At 46.7% G+C, this 19,371-nt stretch overlaps 1 protein-coding gene and 1 long non-coding RNA gene across 3 annotated transcripts in view; one reads left to right on the top strand and one right to left on the bottom strand.

Moving 5' to 3' along the window:
* Positions 1-489: 489 nt before the first annotated feature.
* Positions 490-16,394, bottom strand: LOC140632506 (uncharacterized). The gene is made up of 3 exons (XR_012030107.1): positions 16,016-16,394; positions 4,283-4,382; positions 490-3,593 (listed from the first exon to the last, which is right to left on the bottom strand). It is a non-coding gene; the product is annotated as an uncharacterized lncRNA (long non-coding RNA).
* A 291-nt stretch (positions 16,395-16,685) lies between these two features.
* ADRB2 (adrenoceptor beta 2) overlaps positions 16,686-19,371 on the top strand; it is a 28,976-nt gene continuing 26,290 nt past the window's right edge. Inside the window, exon 1 of one of the 2 annotated variants that reach the window (XM_072824591.1) lies at positions 16,686-17,942. In XM_072824591.1, the coding sequence (XP_072680692.1) occupies positions 16,763-17,942 (1,180 nt within the window). In that variant the 5' untranslated portion in view covers positions 16,686-16,762. Of the gene's footprint in view, positions 19,149-19,371 lie in introns of those variants that run through there. The other variant, XM_072824589.1, reaches the window with a different exon arrangement.

The raw sequence follows: 19,371 nt of genomic DNA, 5'->3' as shown, positions 1-19,371 counted from the left end.
AAGGACCGAGGGAAACCAGGGGGGAAGTATAACAGGTGAAACTGCTGGGATTGGCCATGTAATGCAATGATGAATAACCGCTGACCACTGGTGGGGAAAATGGGGGTCCTTAGGGAATGGTGGGAACTACGACAAACTCAAGACCTTGTGCCCCCCAGGCTCCTTCGCTTCAACTCATTCTTCCATGTCTCCAATGTGGCTGGATCACTGGTATTTTTTTCCCTTTAGTACTGTTATAGTTTTATTTTTTATCTTTGGTATCTTAATCTGTGGGGAATTAATTTTTACATCTGATATAATACAGGAGTTTAACTTAATTTCTCCCCCAAATGTTAGCCATTCATTCCAACATCACTTATTCAATATTCTGTCTTTCCTTCCCTTACTGGAAATGCAAAATTGATTTTTGTATGTTGAGGTTATATCTGCCTACTTTTTGTTTGTTTGTTTGTTTCTTTTTTGTTGAGGTATAGTTGACACACACGTTGATATTTTTAAAATATTTTATTTATTAATTTATTCATGAGAGACACAGAGAGAGAGAGGCAGAGACACAGGCAGAAGGAGAAGCAGGATCCATGCAGGGAGCCCGATGTGGGACTCGATCCCGGGTCTCCAGGATCACACCCTGGGCTGCAGGCGGTGCTAAATCGCTGCGCCACCGGGGCTGCCCACACGTTGATATTTTTAAGAGAAATTGAGCATCTGGAATTTTATAAGTCCCCAATTTTTAAACATTAGTGCCTCATTACTTTCAACTCCCTTGGCCAAGCTGAAGACCTCTATAGGCCAGATGTGGCCACCAGTTTGCAACTTCTGCTAAAGACAACGAAGGTAGGCAGGGTTCACTGGAAGTCTATGCAGGGATGTAACAGGAGCAGATTTGTAGTTCAGGAAATTCCTGAGGCAGCTGGTGTGAGGGAGAGAGAACATTCCAGATGAGGGATGATTGGTGCTCTAGCTGGGGCAGTGGAGAGGGCGGCTGAAAGAAGAGAGGGTGTGGTATTGCAAGAATTGATGCAGGGAAGGGCATGCTCATCGCATTGTTGCCAACAGCCCAGGGTACCCACTGTTCAAGTCTGAGGAAGAAACTGCCTTGTTTGGAAACAGATGACCATGGAAGAAGAACCTCTTAGTATTAGAAATGCCTCCTTCCAAAATAGCAGAAAGACTAAATAAGCCTCAGGTTTTAGGGCTTGAAGGTAGAGTCCTAAAGGTGATGAGACGGCAGGACCTAAGCTGAGCATAGGGAAGAGGAATGAAGCTGAAACCAAGTCCTACACCCCAAAGGGACTAGAGATGCTCAATATGAAGAAGAAAAGGCATAAGGGAAGTGGGAGCTGACTTGCTGGCTCACTGAAAGCATTTACTGAGGATCCACATATGGCTGGGTTCCAACTGGGGCTAGTTTGGGGGGACATAGGGATAAGCCAAGGCAAATGAAATCAATGTTGTCCCTGCCCTGGGAGTCTTCTGGGAAAGATGGTGATTGCATAATCTCACGAATACATGCAAAGGTGCAAAACTGAGATAAGTGTTGGAAGGAGAGGGGCACCGTATTCTGAGGGCATCTCCCCAGAGGGTGGGGACCTACACTTCCAGAGGAAATGATGATTCAGCTGAGGGATGAGTAAGCAGTAAAGATGTAAACAGGGGGAAGGAAAGGCTTTCAGGCACCGGGAACAGCATGTGCAAATACCTGACTCATAGGAAGGTCTGAGGAGGCTGGTGTGGCTAGAGCAGGGCGTAGGGGCTGTCTTCAAAGACTGTCAGGTGAAGGGAGAAGGAAGTTCATTCTGTGTGGTCTGCAAATGCATCGTTCAGGGATGTTGTAATGTGCTTTTTAGTAGAGACTGATGGAAGTGTTTGGAGTTTGTTGTTTGCATTTAGTCCACTAAAATAAAAAGCTACCGTTTATTCATATTTCATGTGTCTCCACTTCTATTCTACATAATTGTCTCATGGATCCACGAATAGCCTCAGTAAGCACGTGGTCCCCTTATCGCTGCTGTGTAACAAGCATCCCCTAAACCTTTGTGGCTTAAAAAACATCAATGTACGATTACCTCTTTTGACTGTGGAAGGGGCTCAGCTAGGTAGGTTTTGCTTGGAGCTTCTCATGCATCTGCAGTCCCAGGGGCCTGAGGCTGGAGTCATCCAAAGGCTGAGGCTACACTGGAATAGTTGGAAGAGGGGCAGAAGCATCTCTCTCCTCGCAGCCTCTCCACCTCCCAGCCTGCTTGAGCTGCCTCTCTGCATGGCCGTCTTTGGCTCATGTATTCAGTGGAGTTCTTCTTCCAGAGCAGGTAACTCAGGAGACACGGGCAGAAGTTGCCAGTCCTTACAAAGACTTGCTCTGGAACTGCCACAGGGTCACGTCGACTGTAGTCGCCGGTCGCAGTAGTCACAAGTCAGACCAGATCCAAGAGAGTGAAAGATAAACGCCACCTTTTGATGGGGCAATGGCACACACAGGAGGGAAGGAAGCGAGGATGGCCATGGTGGAGGGAAGCCATCCCAGTAATGACAATCACGGTCCCCATTTTACAGATGGAGACATCCAGGTGAAGAGAGAAACTTGCCCAGGATCACAAGACCACCAGCAAGTGGCAGAAGCAGGGTACAGACCCAGGTCAGCCTGACTCCAGAACATTCTGCATTTAATTAACCACTGGGCTGTCCCTTCAGTGTGGCAGGATGGGGCAATGGGAAGAGTCCTGGATTCCGCTGCCAGCACTGCCTCCGACTGGTTGTGTGACGTTGGGTGAGCCCCTGCCCGCCTGTGGGCCTTGGGCCCCTCCTCGGTGTAGGACTCTGGGGATCTGAGGGCCTGGGCGAGCAGGTGGGCCGCCACCGGCCCTCCCTTCCCTCAGCGCATCGGTATGTCAGCTGGGCGTCTCTGCCCTACGTCCCTCTCCTTCCCTCTCAGCAACCCTCCGGGCTGCTGTGTTTACCCGGCTCTCCCCCACTTTCCTGTAATCAGAACCAGGAAGCAAGGCCTTAGGTCTCTCCCCTCCCGGCCTCCCCGACGCGGCCGGTTCCACTCTCTGCACTGGGAACCTCAGAGGCGGAGGCCAACATCTTTGTTATGCCAGACGGGGCACATCACACGCTGCTGCACTTGGCAAATAAGTGCCGCGTCCATCAGGAGAGCACGTCCAACAAGAGCTCGGAGAAGCGGATCCGTGCTCTTGCTCGGTGCCAACTGCCCGACTGGCCGCCAGGCCGCCAACCCGCCCCACCGAGGCCGGGATCTCAGCGGGTCAGGGAACCCACAGTGCCGTCCGTCCGTGGCGGGCGATCAAAACGGATTTGTTGGTTGCACCAGCTTTTTTTTTTTTTTTTTAAACCCTGCCTTTCAATTCATTGTTTCCATTTTAGGATCCAGTTTATCCTCAAAAATATTTCGGTTCACTTTTCCTCTTTTGTCTATTCTAATTCCTTGATAATGCTTTTCTCTCCCTATTGGTTTTTTGTGAGTCTAATATTCCGGGCCACCCTCCCACCCCCACCCCCCAGGAACATTCTCTTTCAACTTAAGCCTTTGAAATTTCAGCTCGCCCCAGGTCTTCTCGTCTTCTTTTCAGTTTCAGCTAAAATGTAAGAATGAAAAGCTGTAAGGGAACTGAGAATCAGAACCCCTGGCCTCTGACTCATGCCTCCCCCCCTATTATATTTCTCAGTTTCCCTCCTCACTGTGGATCTCAGTTTCCCCATGGGACCATGAAAGAGTTGGACTATCAGTGGGTATCTTTTTAGCAAAGGAAGACCTGTACAAACCTAATTTTACGCAGAAGCAGGAGACAGAAGGGAGTTAGGAGTGCGGCAGCCAGAGCCAGGGCCTCCCACCAGGCTCCTTGCTGTCTGAGGCTGCATTGAGGAACCCCTCGGCTCCACCGAGCTGGGCAAACCAGAGGGGCACCCTGATTCTGAGGCAGAATGATGCCTCGCCCTGCTAAGCCCCTGGACTGTCAAAAAGGGTCACATGAGCAGACACAGTCAGAGATGTGCACACACGTACACTCTAAAGAGAACCCAGGCCCCAGAAACAGCTGTGGCAAGCTCAGGCTTTTCTCATAGGGCTTCCTCATTTGTTCAAGTTTTTGCCATTTCTATTTTCATTTCTGGTTTCTTCTCACATCCTTTCCCTTCCCCCTCCAAAGAAGTTACTAAAAATTCTAACAATGTCTACTTTTATATCCTGGCTGCTATCTGTTGCATGTTCTCTCCCCACCTTCACCCCTGGCCTCCATAGACAAGACTTATTATTAAGTTCACTCACGTTTGGTTAAATTGTATTTCAGCTTCTTCACCAGAGAAGGGTAGTCATGAGGAAGAACTCTGTGGCCATAACAGTATATTCTAGAAATCTGAGAGCAACACTTTAAAAAAAAAAAAAAAAAAAGTATTATTAAATTACACTTTCTTTTTTTTTTTTTTTTATTTATTTATGATAGTCACAGAGAGAGAGAGAGAGGGGCAGAGACACAGGCAGAGGGAGAAGCAGGCTCCATGCACCGGGAGCCCGATGTGGGATTCGATCCCGGGTCTCCAGGATCGCGCCCTGGGCCAAAGGCAGGCGCCAAACCGCTGCGCCACCCAGGGATCCCTAAATTACACTTTCTAATAGGACTCATCTCGGGGTGGAGGGATGAGTAACATAGACAAAGGGGATTAAAGTGTACACTTACCATGATGAGCACTGAGAATTGTATAGAATTGTTGAATCACTAGATAGTACACCTGAAACTAATGTATGTTAATTACACTTAAAAAAAATCATACTCATAGTGAAAAATCAAACAGAACAGATGAGTGAAAGACGAAAGTAAAAGCCTACTGTCCTGTCCTCCCCACCAGCCCCATCTCCCTGTCACTAGTCCCCTATAGTAAACCTGCTAACTTTCTGAAAGTCTTTCCAGAGTATATTTGTGAAAATAAAAACGTATGCTATTTATACAGAAAGGTGATATACATACTATTTTTGTTTCAACCCTTTTCGTTTAGTATCTTAGAGACCTTTTAGAGATCTTTATCACACATATCTATCTCATTCTTTTGAACTGCAGGATAAAATCCATTGTACAGCCATACGCACTTTTTAAAAAATTTACACATCTCCCTATTGATACATATTTGTGTTGTTAAGTAGATGGCACATACTGTGGTTTATCAAATGAGGATATGTTATGCTGTTGTACAATGAGCCCTTATACTTTAAAATGTATTTTGGATATTGCTTCATACCAGCTGGTACAAAACTTCCTCTTTTTTTAAAATAATGGATTCTAGTTTTTAGAGCACTGCTAGCCTCACAGCAAAGTTGAGAAGAAGGTGCAGAGATTTCCTTTACACCCCCTGCCCTAAGCATATATATACCAGAGAGGTACATTTGTAGTAGTTGATGAACCTACATTGACAGATCATAATCATTCAAAGTCCATGGTTTACATTAGGCTTCACTCTTGGGGTTGCACAATCTAAAGATTTCGGCAAATGTACAATGACATATATCCACTATCATAGTATCATGCGGAGTAGTTTTCACTGCCCTAAAAATCCACTGAGCTTTGCCTCTTCATTCCTCCCTTCCCACTAACCTCTGATAATCTCTGGTGTCTTCATTCTGTCCCTAATTTTGGCTTTTCCTGGGTATCATATAGTTGGAGCCAAACAGTATGTGTAGCCTTTTCAGATTGGCTTTTTCCACTTAGTAATACACTTTTATGTTTCTTTCATATCTTTTCTTTTTAAAAATATTTTATTTATTATTAATTATATATATATATATATATATATATATAGAGAGAGAGAGAGAGAGAGAGAGAGAGAGAGGCAGAGACACAGGCAGAGGGAGAAGCAGGCTCCATGGAGGGAACCTGATGTGGGACTTGATCCCGGGTCTCCAGGATCACGCCCTGGGCTGAAGGTGGCGCTAAATCACTGAGCCACCCAGGCTGCCCTCTTTCATATCTTTTCATAGCTTAATAGCTCATTTCCTTTTAGTGCAGAGTAAGATTCCATTGTCTGAATGTACAAGTTTATCCACTGGAGGACCCCTTGGTTGCTTCCAGAATATGAATAAATTGGCAATTATGAATAAAGCTGCTACATATCTGCATTTGCATAATAATCCATGTATGTCAATACATTAATTTATGTAGCCTTATTTCCAGCTTTTATTTTCTTACTGCACTAAACAATATTATGTTAAACAGATTTTTGGGTTTTTTTATTATGCTAAACTGCAGTGACTATCCTTTTCATATATGTTGTACAGATCTGTGTGCTTAGGACAATACCTGTGTAACTGTGTAAAATGTGACGACAGCATATTCCTGAGTTCTGTTCCGACCCTGTTTTTTGTTTTTTGTTTCTAAGACCTTATTTATTTATTCATGAAAGACACACAGAGAGGCAGAGACACAGGCAGAGGGAGAAGCAGGCTCCATGCAGGGAGCCCAATGCGGGACTTGACCCAGGACCCTGGGATCACAACCTGAGCCAAAGGCAGACGCTCAACCACTGAGCCACCAGGCACCCCCTCAACCCTGGGTTTTTGTAAAGCATTAAATTTTGCCAGTGTGGTAGATCAGAAATGGTTTCTTCTTGTTTCTGGACTTTGCATGTAGATCCACTCACTTCCTCTCAGGCTCTGTGGCCCAGATGACCACCCCATATGTTCCCACAGCTTGTCACATGTCCCTCCCCCTGTGGCAGCCTGAACTCTCCTCTTGCTGAGCTCTGTCCTGTATTTTCTGACAGCAATAAACACTGTCCCTATAGGAAAGCAGCCCTTTCCTGGCAACCAGCCCCACAGTCACACACACATTTGTGCATTTGATTCACCACCGGTCTGGGGGCAGAGAGGAGAAGAGTCCAAACTGCTTTACAAATGAGGAAGCAAAGACCTGGCACCAAGCAAAGAGCCATAGGGGCAGCACCATGTCACTCCCTTGCTGCCTTGGTTTCTTTCCTAATCCACCCCTCTGGCAAGGGCTGCTGGGCACGCTTCTGTGAAATAGTCTCCTTTATCCCATGGTGGGCTTTTTCCTGGACTGTGGCTTTCCGTGGCCTGTCCCACCCCCTTCCATGATTTCCTGTAAACCTCAACTCCTTATCCCGGCATTTTGAGACTTCCAAAATACATAGCCCACATCTCACCTTATAGCTACCCTACTCACGGGCCACGTGGCATAACTCTTCAGGAATAATTGCTGTTTCTCAAGCACAGTTCAAAGTTTCCCACATCTACATCCATTCACATGTTTCTTCTCCATGTGACCTGACTACCACCTGACTACCAAAGTCACGTCTATCCTCCACGCCCAGCTTATGGCCACCAACCAAATGAAACTCTGATTTATCTTCATCGTCTGTCACAAACTAACAAGACCAGGCTTCTGTCCATGCAGATCTATTTTAAACCTCTTTTATAGCCTTTATCACACACCCTGTCATATCATTATCCTTCTTATCTTCACCATGTTCCAGTAAATCCTTGAGAAGCAGCACCGTGTTTAAGTGCTAACTCTGCCCCCCTAGGGCTTTCAGCAGGATCTGCCAGTAGTAACTAAGATACCTAAAACTCCCACACATATGGTTGTAACATAACACAACTGAAATAAGTTTATACAACCTGGTATAGAATTTGCTTTTCTACCTTAGTGATAAAATACGGTGCAAGCTCCGGAGTCTACACATTTAGATCTACTTGATTCTCTTTAATGATTACCCATCATGATTATGTGTTTCTTCTGGTCTACTTAATCATTTCCCCTTTCTGAACAATTGGTTTTGTTTTATTCTCCTTTACAAACAAAATTGAAACTAGACGTTCAGGTAAAACATCCGACATTTAAGGAACACATTTCAAGCAAGGGAATTGCTAGATGAAAGGATATATACTTTTTACATTTTAGTAAATTCTACCAAATTACTCTCCAAACAGCTCTGTTAAATTAGTTCTTCTTTTTAAGAATCACCTTACTCTCTTGGCTAAAGACTCCTTGTTATCTGCTGCTCGCCTGCTCTTTTGGAAGTTTTCCCTAGGCCTCCTCCTCAGTGTTTACATGGGGAGACAGAGTACCAAGCTAGTTTCCCTAGCTCTGTCGCAGTATCTACTCCATTACATAGAAGTGAAGTTCATGTACCAACCTCCCTTCCCAGCATGTGAATTTCTTAAAGGCAAGGACCTTTGTTCACTTGTTCACTTTGTAATGTCCCTCTGCTACTTTAAGAATGTCTAGGTAAATGTGTGTGTGCATGTGTGTGTGCACATGCACACGTGTCGTGAGCACCTGCCTTCTGGTCCCTGTGTTGGAGGGTTGGGGACATGAAGATGAATAAAGTAATATTAGAGAACAAAATGAGGAGTAATAATAATATGGGCTAAGTGCTAGCGTGTGGGGTGACACAAAAGCAATAGAAGAAGCCTCTAATCCAGTCTCATAGTCAGCAAGTCCTGCTGAAGGAAGCTGAACAAGCATGAGTGTGTGCATGTGTGTGTATGTATGCATGTGCACGTGCATATGTGTGTGTATTGGGCGTAGGGACTGGTACAGGAAGAGGGGAGAAGGCAAAGGGGTGGAATGGAAGAGCACTAGGAGTGGAGGAAGGGATGTGGGAAAAACCCAACGGCTCATGGCCAGTGACTTCCAACTTTTGACATCCTCTCTTCTCTTTTTAGAAATTGTGACCAGGATGCTTGGCCCCAAATCTTGGTCACTTGGCCTTTTTCCCGTAAGCATTGGAAACTGCTGCCTCCTGACCCGAACAGTCTGGTAAAAGTCAGTGGCAAGGCTCTGACAACCAGGGCGCCTCCGCCTCTCCAGCTTGGGCATGCAGTCCTTGCACTGGCTGGGCTTCTGCATCTGAGTCCTGTGATCGTGGATCAGGGTCAGTCTTCCAATCAGACAGGACTAGGTTTGAAGCCCTTCAAACCGTTTACCTCTCATGTTAGCTGAGGTGGGCTGTGATTTCTTTAAACCTCCATTTTCTCATCTGTAAAATGGGGATAAATGTGTCTGTCTCATAATGTTACACAGAAATGAGAAAAGAGGAGAGGATATGTATAAGGTGCTACGTCCAGCTCCTATAATTAATACACACACGGTTAATAAGAACTGTGCCTGCTGTCTCTCAGACCCCTTGACAACCACTTGGCTTGGATGCTGTCCATCGATTCAGCCTTCTTATTTGACAGATTGAAGACCAGACTGAGACCCAGGGAGGGACAGTCACACAGAGGTGTGAGGGCCAAGACAGGGGTCCTCTTCCTCTGGACCCTGGACTTGTTTCGCTGCCCCCACAGTGCTTAGCCCAGCTGGGGTATCCGGATATCCTCTCATTGGTGCAGTGAGATCTTTCCCTCTGTGCCACCCAGCACAAGGCACTGCTTTGGAGAGATAAGCCCTTCCTCCTCTCCTGAACGGATCAAAGGCAATTTTCTTCCTCTGCCCTTCTTTCCTGGCCACAGCCGGCTTTATTTTCTCTCTTTATTCTCCCTTCAGCCCTGCTTCATGTCCTCCTCTGCTCCAGCTGACATTGCTTGATCCCCACATTCATTTTACTTCTTGCCTACAGGACCCACCACACATTCTCAGGCATTTTCTTTCCTGAGGCTCAAACACTGGAAGGTCTGCACTTAGTCCTTCAGCCCAAGAGGCTGCATATACAATCTCACCGTGGTCGGTTTCCTGAGTGCCATAGCTAACAGAACTTTCCACAGCTTCTCTGAATTTGATACCAATAGTGAATTTACTGCTTACTCTGTGCTAAACTAGTTCTAGCCGCTTTGCAGATATGAACTCATTTATTTCTCCTAACAACTCATGGGACTGTGAGATACTATTACCAACAATCCCAATATACAGATGAGGAGTTTGAGACACAAGATTAAGTCATTGTTCAGGGTTATACAGCTAAGAATCAGAGTAACCAGGCCTTCAAACAAAGCAGTTGGCACCAGAGTCACTCCGGAGCTCCTCTGAGGATCAAGCTGTGCCGGGGTCATTGCTTAAAGCCGCATACCGATTTTGCCTCTCCCCTCCGTGGCTTATTTCTCTCCCTTTCTTCATCAATCACTTGCACAAAAACCCTCATCCTTACAGCAGATGCTAGGAAATCCAACCTAAGACACTTCCCAAAAATCCATACCACAGGCTGTACTACTCTCAGTAGTATGATGTATATGAAAGATTCTGTTTCCCTGTTAGATCAATTTATTTTTTCATTTGAAAGATTGCCCTCGGAGAAATGAATACAATGTCCTGAAATTGGAGATATGCTGGAAAATCCAGGAGATGATGATGAAGATAAACACTTTTTTGGAAACTCTGTGCTAAGTTCCTTAGATGCATTATTTCATTTAACCACCAAAGGCATCTTCTGTGGGTACTGCAGTTCAGAGAACACTTTCAGTGTAATGACAACCACTGGCAAACACATCACCTCAAATTTCTTAATCTCCTAATCATGATGATATTCTAACTTCTATTTTGATGTCCAGTCAAAACCTCAAATTCCATATGGCCATATCTGAATTCATCACCACTTCCTGTCCTACAGACACTTACACTACTGCTCTCCTTGTCTAGTCCCTGCTGGGTGATGGCCCTGATTCATCTGATTCAACTCCCCAACTCTCAACCCATCCAAGTTATGCTGACCTTTCTACTGTCATGTCTCCTGGTTTTCTCCCTTCCCCTCCAAACCCAGTTTTTTGTGCATTCTTTCTATTCCCTCGACTACCATTTCAGGGATTTTTATCCTCATTTTACAAAGAATCACTCTGAGACCCAGAGGGCTTAAGCACATTGCTTGAAGCACTCAGCTGGTTTAAGGTCAGAATCACCATTGGAACCCAGACCCATCTGGTTCCAAACCCCATGCTTTTTTCTATCACAGTGGTGGGTCTCATTAGCACAAGTCTGGGGCTGAAATCCCTTTAGGTGGAATAAGAAATTATTTTATAAATACTTTAGTAACACCACATTAAAAACAGTGACTACTATTAAGAGTGATCCCCTTTTCAATTTTCTTTCGGTCTTTTAAGATAGGTGAAGAAAGCCTTATTTGGTGCTAGAAAACCATTATTATCTCCCCAGCACTTGCTAATCTTCCTTTTCAATAAAAAGAGCAAGCCCCAGGCTCAGACTTTGGCAAGCAGCAAAATCTAGCTAGAATTTATTAACATTGTTTTGTTTTCATGGTTACCTTCTATTTATGGCAGATGACACCGGTTTACCACGTGTAGCAATGGCAGCAACGCAAAATTTTCTTTAAAAATAAATGTATTTGGGTTTTAGAAAGAAGTCAATGTCAATAAAGTATTCAGCAAATAATGGTACACCTGCTAATTGGAATGGCAAGAATCACAATGGTGAACTTTGGCGTGGGGAAGGGAGCATGGCCAAGTTGTTTTGTAGAGTATTGATGGGTTTTGCCTGCCAGTGCCTCGGTGGCCTCAGAGTCAGGAACCCAATTTCTCAGTGACCCTCCACTTGCTTCCTTCCCACAACAGGCTCGTTCAGCTTAGAATAGAATAGGAGGGTCTTAGATGTCACCCAGGCCAACCTCATGTCATGGATGAATATTGAGGCTCAAAGAAAGAAGGTGACTTGACTAAGGTTATTTATAACATTATAGCTGTCCTGAGCCCAGAGCCTGGGTCTCCTGATCCCCCATCCATGTTACCTCCTCTGCCCCAACCTGCTTCCATCACACAGAAGTATTAATCATCACACACCATTCATTCCCTATCTGTAGGAAACTCCAAGCAATGCCATTCAGATTCAGCCCTATGAATTAAGCCCTATGCCCTAAGGCATCCCTTACATTGCATGTAACAACTTAACCTCTCTCTTAGAGCTCTAGGTGGGTAATAGCTAGCTACTGTTCTTGGGAAAATTAGTAAGAAGCGTCACTCAGTTTTTGCAGGGTTAATTCTCTTATGAAGTCCCAACTGAGAAGAGCTGGTAGAGATTAGCTTCTTTGGAAGTCTTCAGGCCAAGTAGCCCTTCAGAGGATCAACTGAAGTCTCTCCGGCTTTAATTTAAGCCATCTCCCCTCATTCGGTCCCCCTGAGACGTGGAGAATTTATTAGCATGTCTCTCATAAAACGCTAGCACAGCAGGAAATTAAATTCATCCGGTATAATCAGCCGTTCTGAAAGCTTTGCTGGTTGCTCTGCTTACTTTTTGGTTGCCAAGGTGACTGCAAATTGATTATTTGAGGACTTGTTCTATGATCATTCCAGGTATTGATGTTAAGTTTAGACATTGACAGCATGAATAGGTCTGCCCTGATGGTAAAGGAGACTCTAGACCCAAAGGAACAAGGGCTATTTAAGCTGAAAGGAAGGCTCCGGAGACCGCCAAGGGATTCTCCCAAAACCTTGAGGACGGTCTTGGGGAAGAAAAAGGAAACTTGTTTTGAGTGGCCTCAAGGGGGCAGACTTAAAATCCCTGAGCCGGAGCTGCAAGATGTACTGCAGTTCACTCTGCATAGTCAGAAATATACAGTGGCAAGAGGATGTGGGGAGCTTGCCCTTGCTAGAGCTGAGAGTTTTGGTGGATGCCTTGTGTAAGGGGCTGACCAGACTGTGAGATATTTCACTCAAAAACCAAAAACATTCTACCCAGCTACATAACTCGATGGTGACAGTAATTTTCAGTCATTTTTCTTTCTTTTTTTTTTTTAAGATTTTATTTATTTATCCATGAGAACACAGACAGATAGAGAGTCAGAGACACAGGAAGAGGGGAAGCAGACTCCCTGTGGGGAGCCCAATGCGGGATTCAATCCCGGGACCTGGGATCATACCTCAAACAAAGGCAGACGCTCAACCACTGAGCCACTCAGGTGTCCCCATAGTCATTTTTCTTTCTAAGGCACCAAGTTTTGTTCCTGTTTTCATTCTTTTTCACCAAAATTCAAATTACAAGCAAATTACTCATTATTCACATTCAAAGGGGCCTTTCACACATAGCGCCCGATAAGATAAATGTGCATTCTACGGGTACATTTTGATTCAAAAATAAGGAAACAGTAAGAGTTATCTCTTCTGCAAGGGAGCACACTGAACATTACATTTAATCTCATTTAATGTAAACTTAATGGGGTGAAGGTATACAGAGAGAATATTAAAGACAAGACATTTAAGACCATTATTTAGAAAGAAATCTACAGATGTTTATCTGCTCAGGTCATAGAGATGGAAGGAATCTCATCTAAGCCAAGAACAGGATAAGATTTTCCTAAGCTGTCCAGCTAATGGTGTGAGGACATTCCCTGGCACCAAAGAACCTTACTCCTATTCAAACATTTGTTCAGTAAATCAAAATGTGTTTTGTTTTGTTTCTGTTTGGCAGGCAGGAAACGACAAATTAGTGTCTTAAGGGATTGAACAAAATATGTAATTAGACACTATCAATCACCATAAAAGAGCCTGCTTTTTCTTACATCAGATCAAGGTGCATTTAGACTACTAAGAACTTCCAAGTTCAGCTGAAGCATTAAGTCTCTAATGCCACGAGCCCAGCAAGCAGGGCCAATCAAAGTCCTCTGCTGGGAAATGAAGGGACTGCATTGGACATATGTAAGGCAGGGAGCAGGCCTGGATCTTTTTATCTTGCCTGCCACTTTCGACTACACGCTTCTTACTTCTGCACTTTAGTTTCTTCATTGCACCATGGAGGGAAATGAACTAAATGATCTATTGACCTCTTTCCCATTCTAACTAACTCTCTCTACTCCAATTCCTTTTTTTTAAGATTTTACTCAAGACACAGAAGGAGAGTGAGGCAGAGACACAGGCAGAGGGAGAAGCAGGCTCCATGTAGGGAGCCTGACACAGGACTCGATCCCAGGTCTCCAAGATCAGGCCCCGGGCTGAAGGTGGCGCTAAACCGCTAAGTCACCGGGCTGCCCAATTCTAAAAGGAGGTCAGGAGAAGACTCTTGGTGTGAAGACATCATCTTGAAATTCCTACCAGCTTGGTGATGAAGCAGAGAGAAAGAGAGAGAGGGAGGGAGGGAGGGAGGAAGGGAGGGAGAGAGAGAAAAAAAAATGGTGAGCAGGGGCTAGGAGAAGAGAAGGAGAGATTGTCCATTTGGGAAAGGTGATGGGTAAAAGCCTGGGACCTCCTCGTTGACATAAGCCATCTTCCCTTTTTGATTTAGTGTTTGTGGGTTTTTTTAAAAGGTGTTTCCCAAAATATTCAAAGTTAAACTTTTAGATGACTCATGTGTATATCTAAATGATCAATTAGTGTTTATCCTAAAAGGGCTTTCTTTGTTCTTTTTGTTGTTGTTGTTATGGGAAGGTTAAACAATACGCTTATTTATTCCATAGCTTCGCAAACAGGAAGGAGGTTTTAAATGGCTTGGTTCCACAATTTGGGCTAGATGTATATTTAAAGAAACTGTGTTGCATAACAGACACTGCCGTTTCCTAAAATGCATCACACCAGAGCCAATTTTGGGAAACGCAAATATGGGGTGGGTATATTTTGAAAGCTATGGGTGCATAATATTTGCACCTTTATGGGAAATATTTCCTTTTTAAGGCATTTGTCTTGCAAAAACAATCTCTGGCTGGTCAAGGAAGTTAAAGGGAGCATTGCAGGTTAAATTTTGTTTCTGAGCTTTACTTGGACAGTAAACAACCAAGTTCACTTTTGTCCTTAAGTATTTGTTCTATTAGAGAAGACTGACAACACATTCTAAACTACTAAGTGATCTTTATATATTTCATTTGTAACCCATATTTGTGTGGTGCATACATGTGCAAAAGCATTTTCACATGTATTATTATATATTCCATTCTCACTCTGCCCAGTGGGAGTGACTTTATTCTCCACTTAGAGAAGGAGGAAATTAGGTTCTCTCTTTTTGACTTGCCTAAGGAAGGTGAGCTAGAAAGTGCTAGGACAGAGGATCTGGAACCTGAGTATTCCAATTCTGAGTTTTAGAGTCAAGAAGACCTGGGTTCACCTCCTGCCTCTGGCACTGCCTGGCCCCGTGCCCCCAGGCAAGCTATTTTTCTCTTTGAGCCCCATTTGTGAATAAAGCTAAAAATAGTGCTCCCCCCACCATGGGACTGTGGGAAGGATTAAATGGAATAATGCATGAAAAGCACATAGCAGAGTGTTCCCTAAATGTTAGCCATTGTTATGTTATTATGTAATCTACAAAGTATGTTTGGTTACACTGCATGAAATACTTTCAGTCTTTCAAAGAAGCTACTAATACATGTGAAATCAAATCCTGAAAATTAATTTCTTCTTAACAGTCAAGTCATATGCCAGATGCAAAGGATAATATTTCATGGACAAAGACCCTAGTCTGAAGGCTTGGTATGACTTTTTTTTTTTTTTTTTTTTAAGGAGAAATTATCTTCTGTCCTGTGGTTTCAAAACTTTCTGAATGTTAACACATTCTAATGGTCTGAGCCATATGAAACAGCCACTTTTAAAGTCAGACGCCACAGAAGAGAGGCAATTTCATATGGCTCAACCCGACAAATCAACACACTACCGGGCAGATTGAAAGCTTTTTTTTTTTTTTTTTTTTTTTTTTCTAGTGGCAGCGGGATTGCTGAAGAAGATGAGGTTGAAAGGAAAATTATTCTATTTTCAACTCATTTTCATTCCCACAGATGACGAGGGAGTGCTAGCACACGCCCAAGAATTACGAATGGAAGCCCACAACCCTCTCTCCGGGTCCCCAAACCCGGGCCTGCATACCCCAGCTCCAGCTCCCAGTGAAATCCAGAGGGTGCAATCCTGTGTCTCAATGCCTGCAAATTCCCAAGGAGGGCACCCAAAGTGCTTGACAGTGAGTGTGCTAAGGAAATCGGGCCGCTGTTGAAGTCACCTCCTGTGGTCCTGCCAAATGTTTGAAAGGCAATGTGCCTCGTGTGTGTGTGTGTGTGTGTGTGTGTGCGCGCGCTCGTGTGTGTGTGCTGGGAAGGGGCGGGGGTGCTGTGCGCCCCAGTGAGGGGTTTGCGGTACCTGGAGGGGGTCGTCCGAGTCTGTGGCTCTCTGCCTGCCTCCACGTGAGCGCTCAGCGTCCTGTTTACCTGGTTCTGTGCTCTGGGCGCTCCTGTGTTGGCTTCCTGGCCCGGCCTCCGCTGGGCAGGGGTGACTTTGTGCGCGTGGGCTTCTGTGTGCGCGCGCACGAGTGTGCTTGGGGGGTGCGCTGGACGGGCGCGTCTCCGCAGAAGTCTGAGCCTGTCTGTCGGGGTGCGCGTGTGCCTGTCCCTGCCTGTCGCTGCTTCTTCCGAGTGCTGGGGGCCGCACAGGTAGCGGCCCCCAGGGAGCGCCAAGCCCCGGGCGCGGCGGGGGAGCTCGCCAGCCCCAGCCGCGGGCCTCGGGGGCGGCCGGGCAGCGGCGGGGCCCCGCCCGGGCCGGCCCCGCGAGCGGGCGGGAGAGCCGAGGGCCGGGCCGGGCCGGGCCGGGCCGGGCGGGGCGGGCGGGGCGGGCGGGGCGGGGCGCTCGGGCCCTCGGGGCTGCCCGCGCGCCATTGGCGGAAAGTTGGCGCACGTCACGCGGAGGGCAGCTCCCTAAAGTCGTGCACATAACGGGCAGCGCGCACTCCGGGGCGGCTTCTCGGGGCGCAGGCTGTGGGGGCCGCGCGGGCGAGCGCAGAGCACCCCGCGAGCTGGATGCGGCTTCCCGGCGCCCGCTCGCTGCCCGCGGCGCCGCCCCCGAGGTCCGCCCGCTGAGGCGCCCGTGCGCTCACCTGCCGGCCCGCGCGCCATGGGCCAGCCCGCGAACCGCAGCGTCTTCTTGCTGGCGCCCAACGGGAGCCACGCGCCGGACCAGGGAGACTCGCAGGAGCGGAGCGAGGCGTGGGTGGTGGGCATGGGCATCGTCATGTCGCTCATCGTCCTGGCCATCGTGTTCGGGAACGTGCTGGTCATCACGGCCATCGCCAGGTTCGAGCGTCTGCAGACGGTCACCAACTACTTCATCACCTCCCTGGCCTGTGCTGACCTGGTCATGGGCCTGGCGGTGGTGCCCTTTGGGGCCAGCCACATCCTCATGAAAATGTGGACCTTCGGCAACTTCTGGTGTGAGTTTTGGACTTCCATTGACGTATTGTGCGTCACGGCCAGCATCGAGACCCTGTGCGTGATCGCGGTGGACCGCTACTTTGCCATCACCTCGCCCTTCAAGTACCAGAGCCTGCTGACCAAGAATAAGGCCCGGGTGGTCATTCTGATGGTGTGGATCGTGTCCGGCCTCACCTCCTTCTTGCCCATCCAGATGCACTGGTACCGGGCCACCCACCAGGAAGCCATCAACTGCTACGCCAAGGAGACGTGCTGTGACTTCTTCACGAACCAAGCCTATGCCATTGCCTCCTCCATCGTGTCCTTCTACCTACCCCTGGTGGTCATGGTCTTCGTCTACTCCAGGGTCTTCCAGGTGGCCCAGAGGCAGCTCCAGAAGATCGACAGATCGGAGGGCCGCTTCCATGCCCAAAACCTCAGCCAAGTGGAGCAGGATGGGCGGAGCGGGCACGGACATCGGAGGTCCTCCAAGTTCTGCTTGAAGGAACACAAGGCCCTCAAAACTCTGGGCATCATCATGGGCACTTTCACCCTGTGCTGGCTGCCCTTCTTCATCGTCAACATAGTGCATGTGATCCAGGATAACCTCATCCCTAAGGAAGTTTACATCCTCCTAAACTGGGTGGGCTACGTCAACTCTGCTTTCAATCCCCTTATCTACTGCCGGAGCCCTGACTTCAGGATTGCCTTCCAGGAGCTTCTGTGCCTGCGCAGGTCTTCCCTGAAGGCCTATGGGAATGGTTACTCCAACAACAGTAACAGCAGAAGCGACTATGCTGGGGAGCACAGTGGATGTCACCTGGGGCAGGAGAAAGACAGCGAACTGCTGTGTGAGGACCCCCCAGGCACGGAAGACCGTCAAGGTACTGTGCCTAGCGATAGCGTTGATTCGCAGGGGAGGAATTGTAGTACAAACGACTCACTGCTGTAATGCAGCTTTTCTACTTTTTATGAACCCCCTCCCCGCAACGAAACACTATACAGACTATTTAACTTGAGTGTAATAAATTTAGAATAAAATTGTATAGAGATGTGCAGGAGGAGGGACGGCCTTCTGCCTTTTTTTTTTATTTTTTTAAGCTGTAAAAAAAAGAGAAAGCATATTCGAGTGATTGTTTGTTGTACAGTTCAGTTCCTTTTTTGCATGGAACGTGTAAGTTTGTGTCTGAAGGGCTTTGGTCCCAGAGGACCTGGGGCTGCTATGTTTTGATGACTTTTCCGTGGATCTACCTCATTGATCAAGTATTAGGGGTAATATATATTGCTGCTGGTCATCTGTATGTGAAGGAGTCTTTTCTTCCTGCACCCTTGCACTGGAGGATCTTGAGTATCTCGGACCTTTCAGCTGTGAACACGGACTCTGCTGGCCCCTCTTATTTGCTCAAACAGGGTGTTGTTGTAGGCAGGGATTTGAGGGGCAGCTTCAGTTGTGTTCCTGAGCAAAGTCTAAAGTTTACAGTAAATAAATTGTTTGACCATGACTTCATTGCACCTGTTTCTCCAAAACCCCTTGACTGGAGTGTGGTCGCCTCCCCCCACTGGAAACCGCAGGTAACTATTTGTAATAAATAACTGCCCAGGGACTTAATATGGAATGATACAGGAATGGCACGCACTGATTGCTTAACCCTTTCCTTTGCCTTTGACTCTGCTGCTGCGAACCTGTATCTCTCTCAATGCCAGTGCCTCAGAGCAGTTGTGCCTGCCGTCAGCATAGCTTGTCTCCCTGGTCCTATGGTGATGATTCTGTGTTGTTACATCAGAAACACTGACTCACAGAAACGGAGTTACAGGCATCTGCTTTGTCCCTCCACGCGCCCCCACTGCTCACCTTCTAGTCCTACTTGTTTAACAGCTGCTTATGTCATATATTGGCTGCAGATCTATATATAGTGGAGATCTTCGTACTGTGTCAGGTTTGGCATTTTAAAGATAAAGGAAGAAGCTCTTATGCACAAGCTACCCAGACAGAGCCCTTGTCATTCCAAGGGAAACCGAAAAGGGCATTGGTCGTAGGGAGAAAGCTGGAAAACACTTAACCGATGAATAAATACCTCATGACCTCAAAACGAGATTGTAAACCTTCCTCCTCCTTCTGTCTCTCTTCCTCACTTCGATATAAAGCCAGCCAGGCTTCTCAGCCTTGGCACTGTTAACGTCTCGGGCCAGGTAATTTTCTGGGCGGGGGCCTGTCCTGTGCATGGTCAGATGTTCAACAGCATCTCTGGCCTCTCTACCCATCAGATGCCAGCAACACCCCCTGAACTGTGACAACCGAAACTGTCTCCAGAC

The sequence above is a fragment of the Canis lupus genome, chromosome 4 (genome assembly GCF_048164855.1).
Source record: "Canis lupus baileyi chromosome 4, mCanLup2.hap1, whole genome shotgun sequence".
Lineage (NCBI taxonomy): Eukaryota > Metazoa > Chordata > Mammalia > Carnivora > Canidae > Canis > Canis lupus.
Note: the sequence above shows the minus strand (reverse complement) of the source record. Positions and strands in the feature narration are given on the sequence as shown.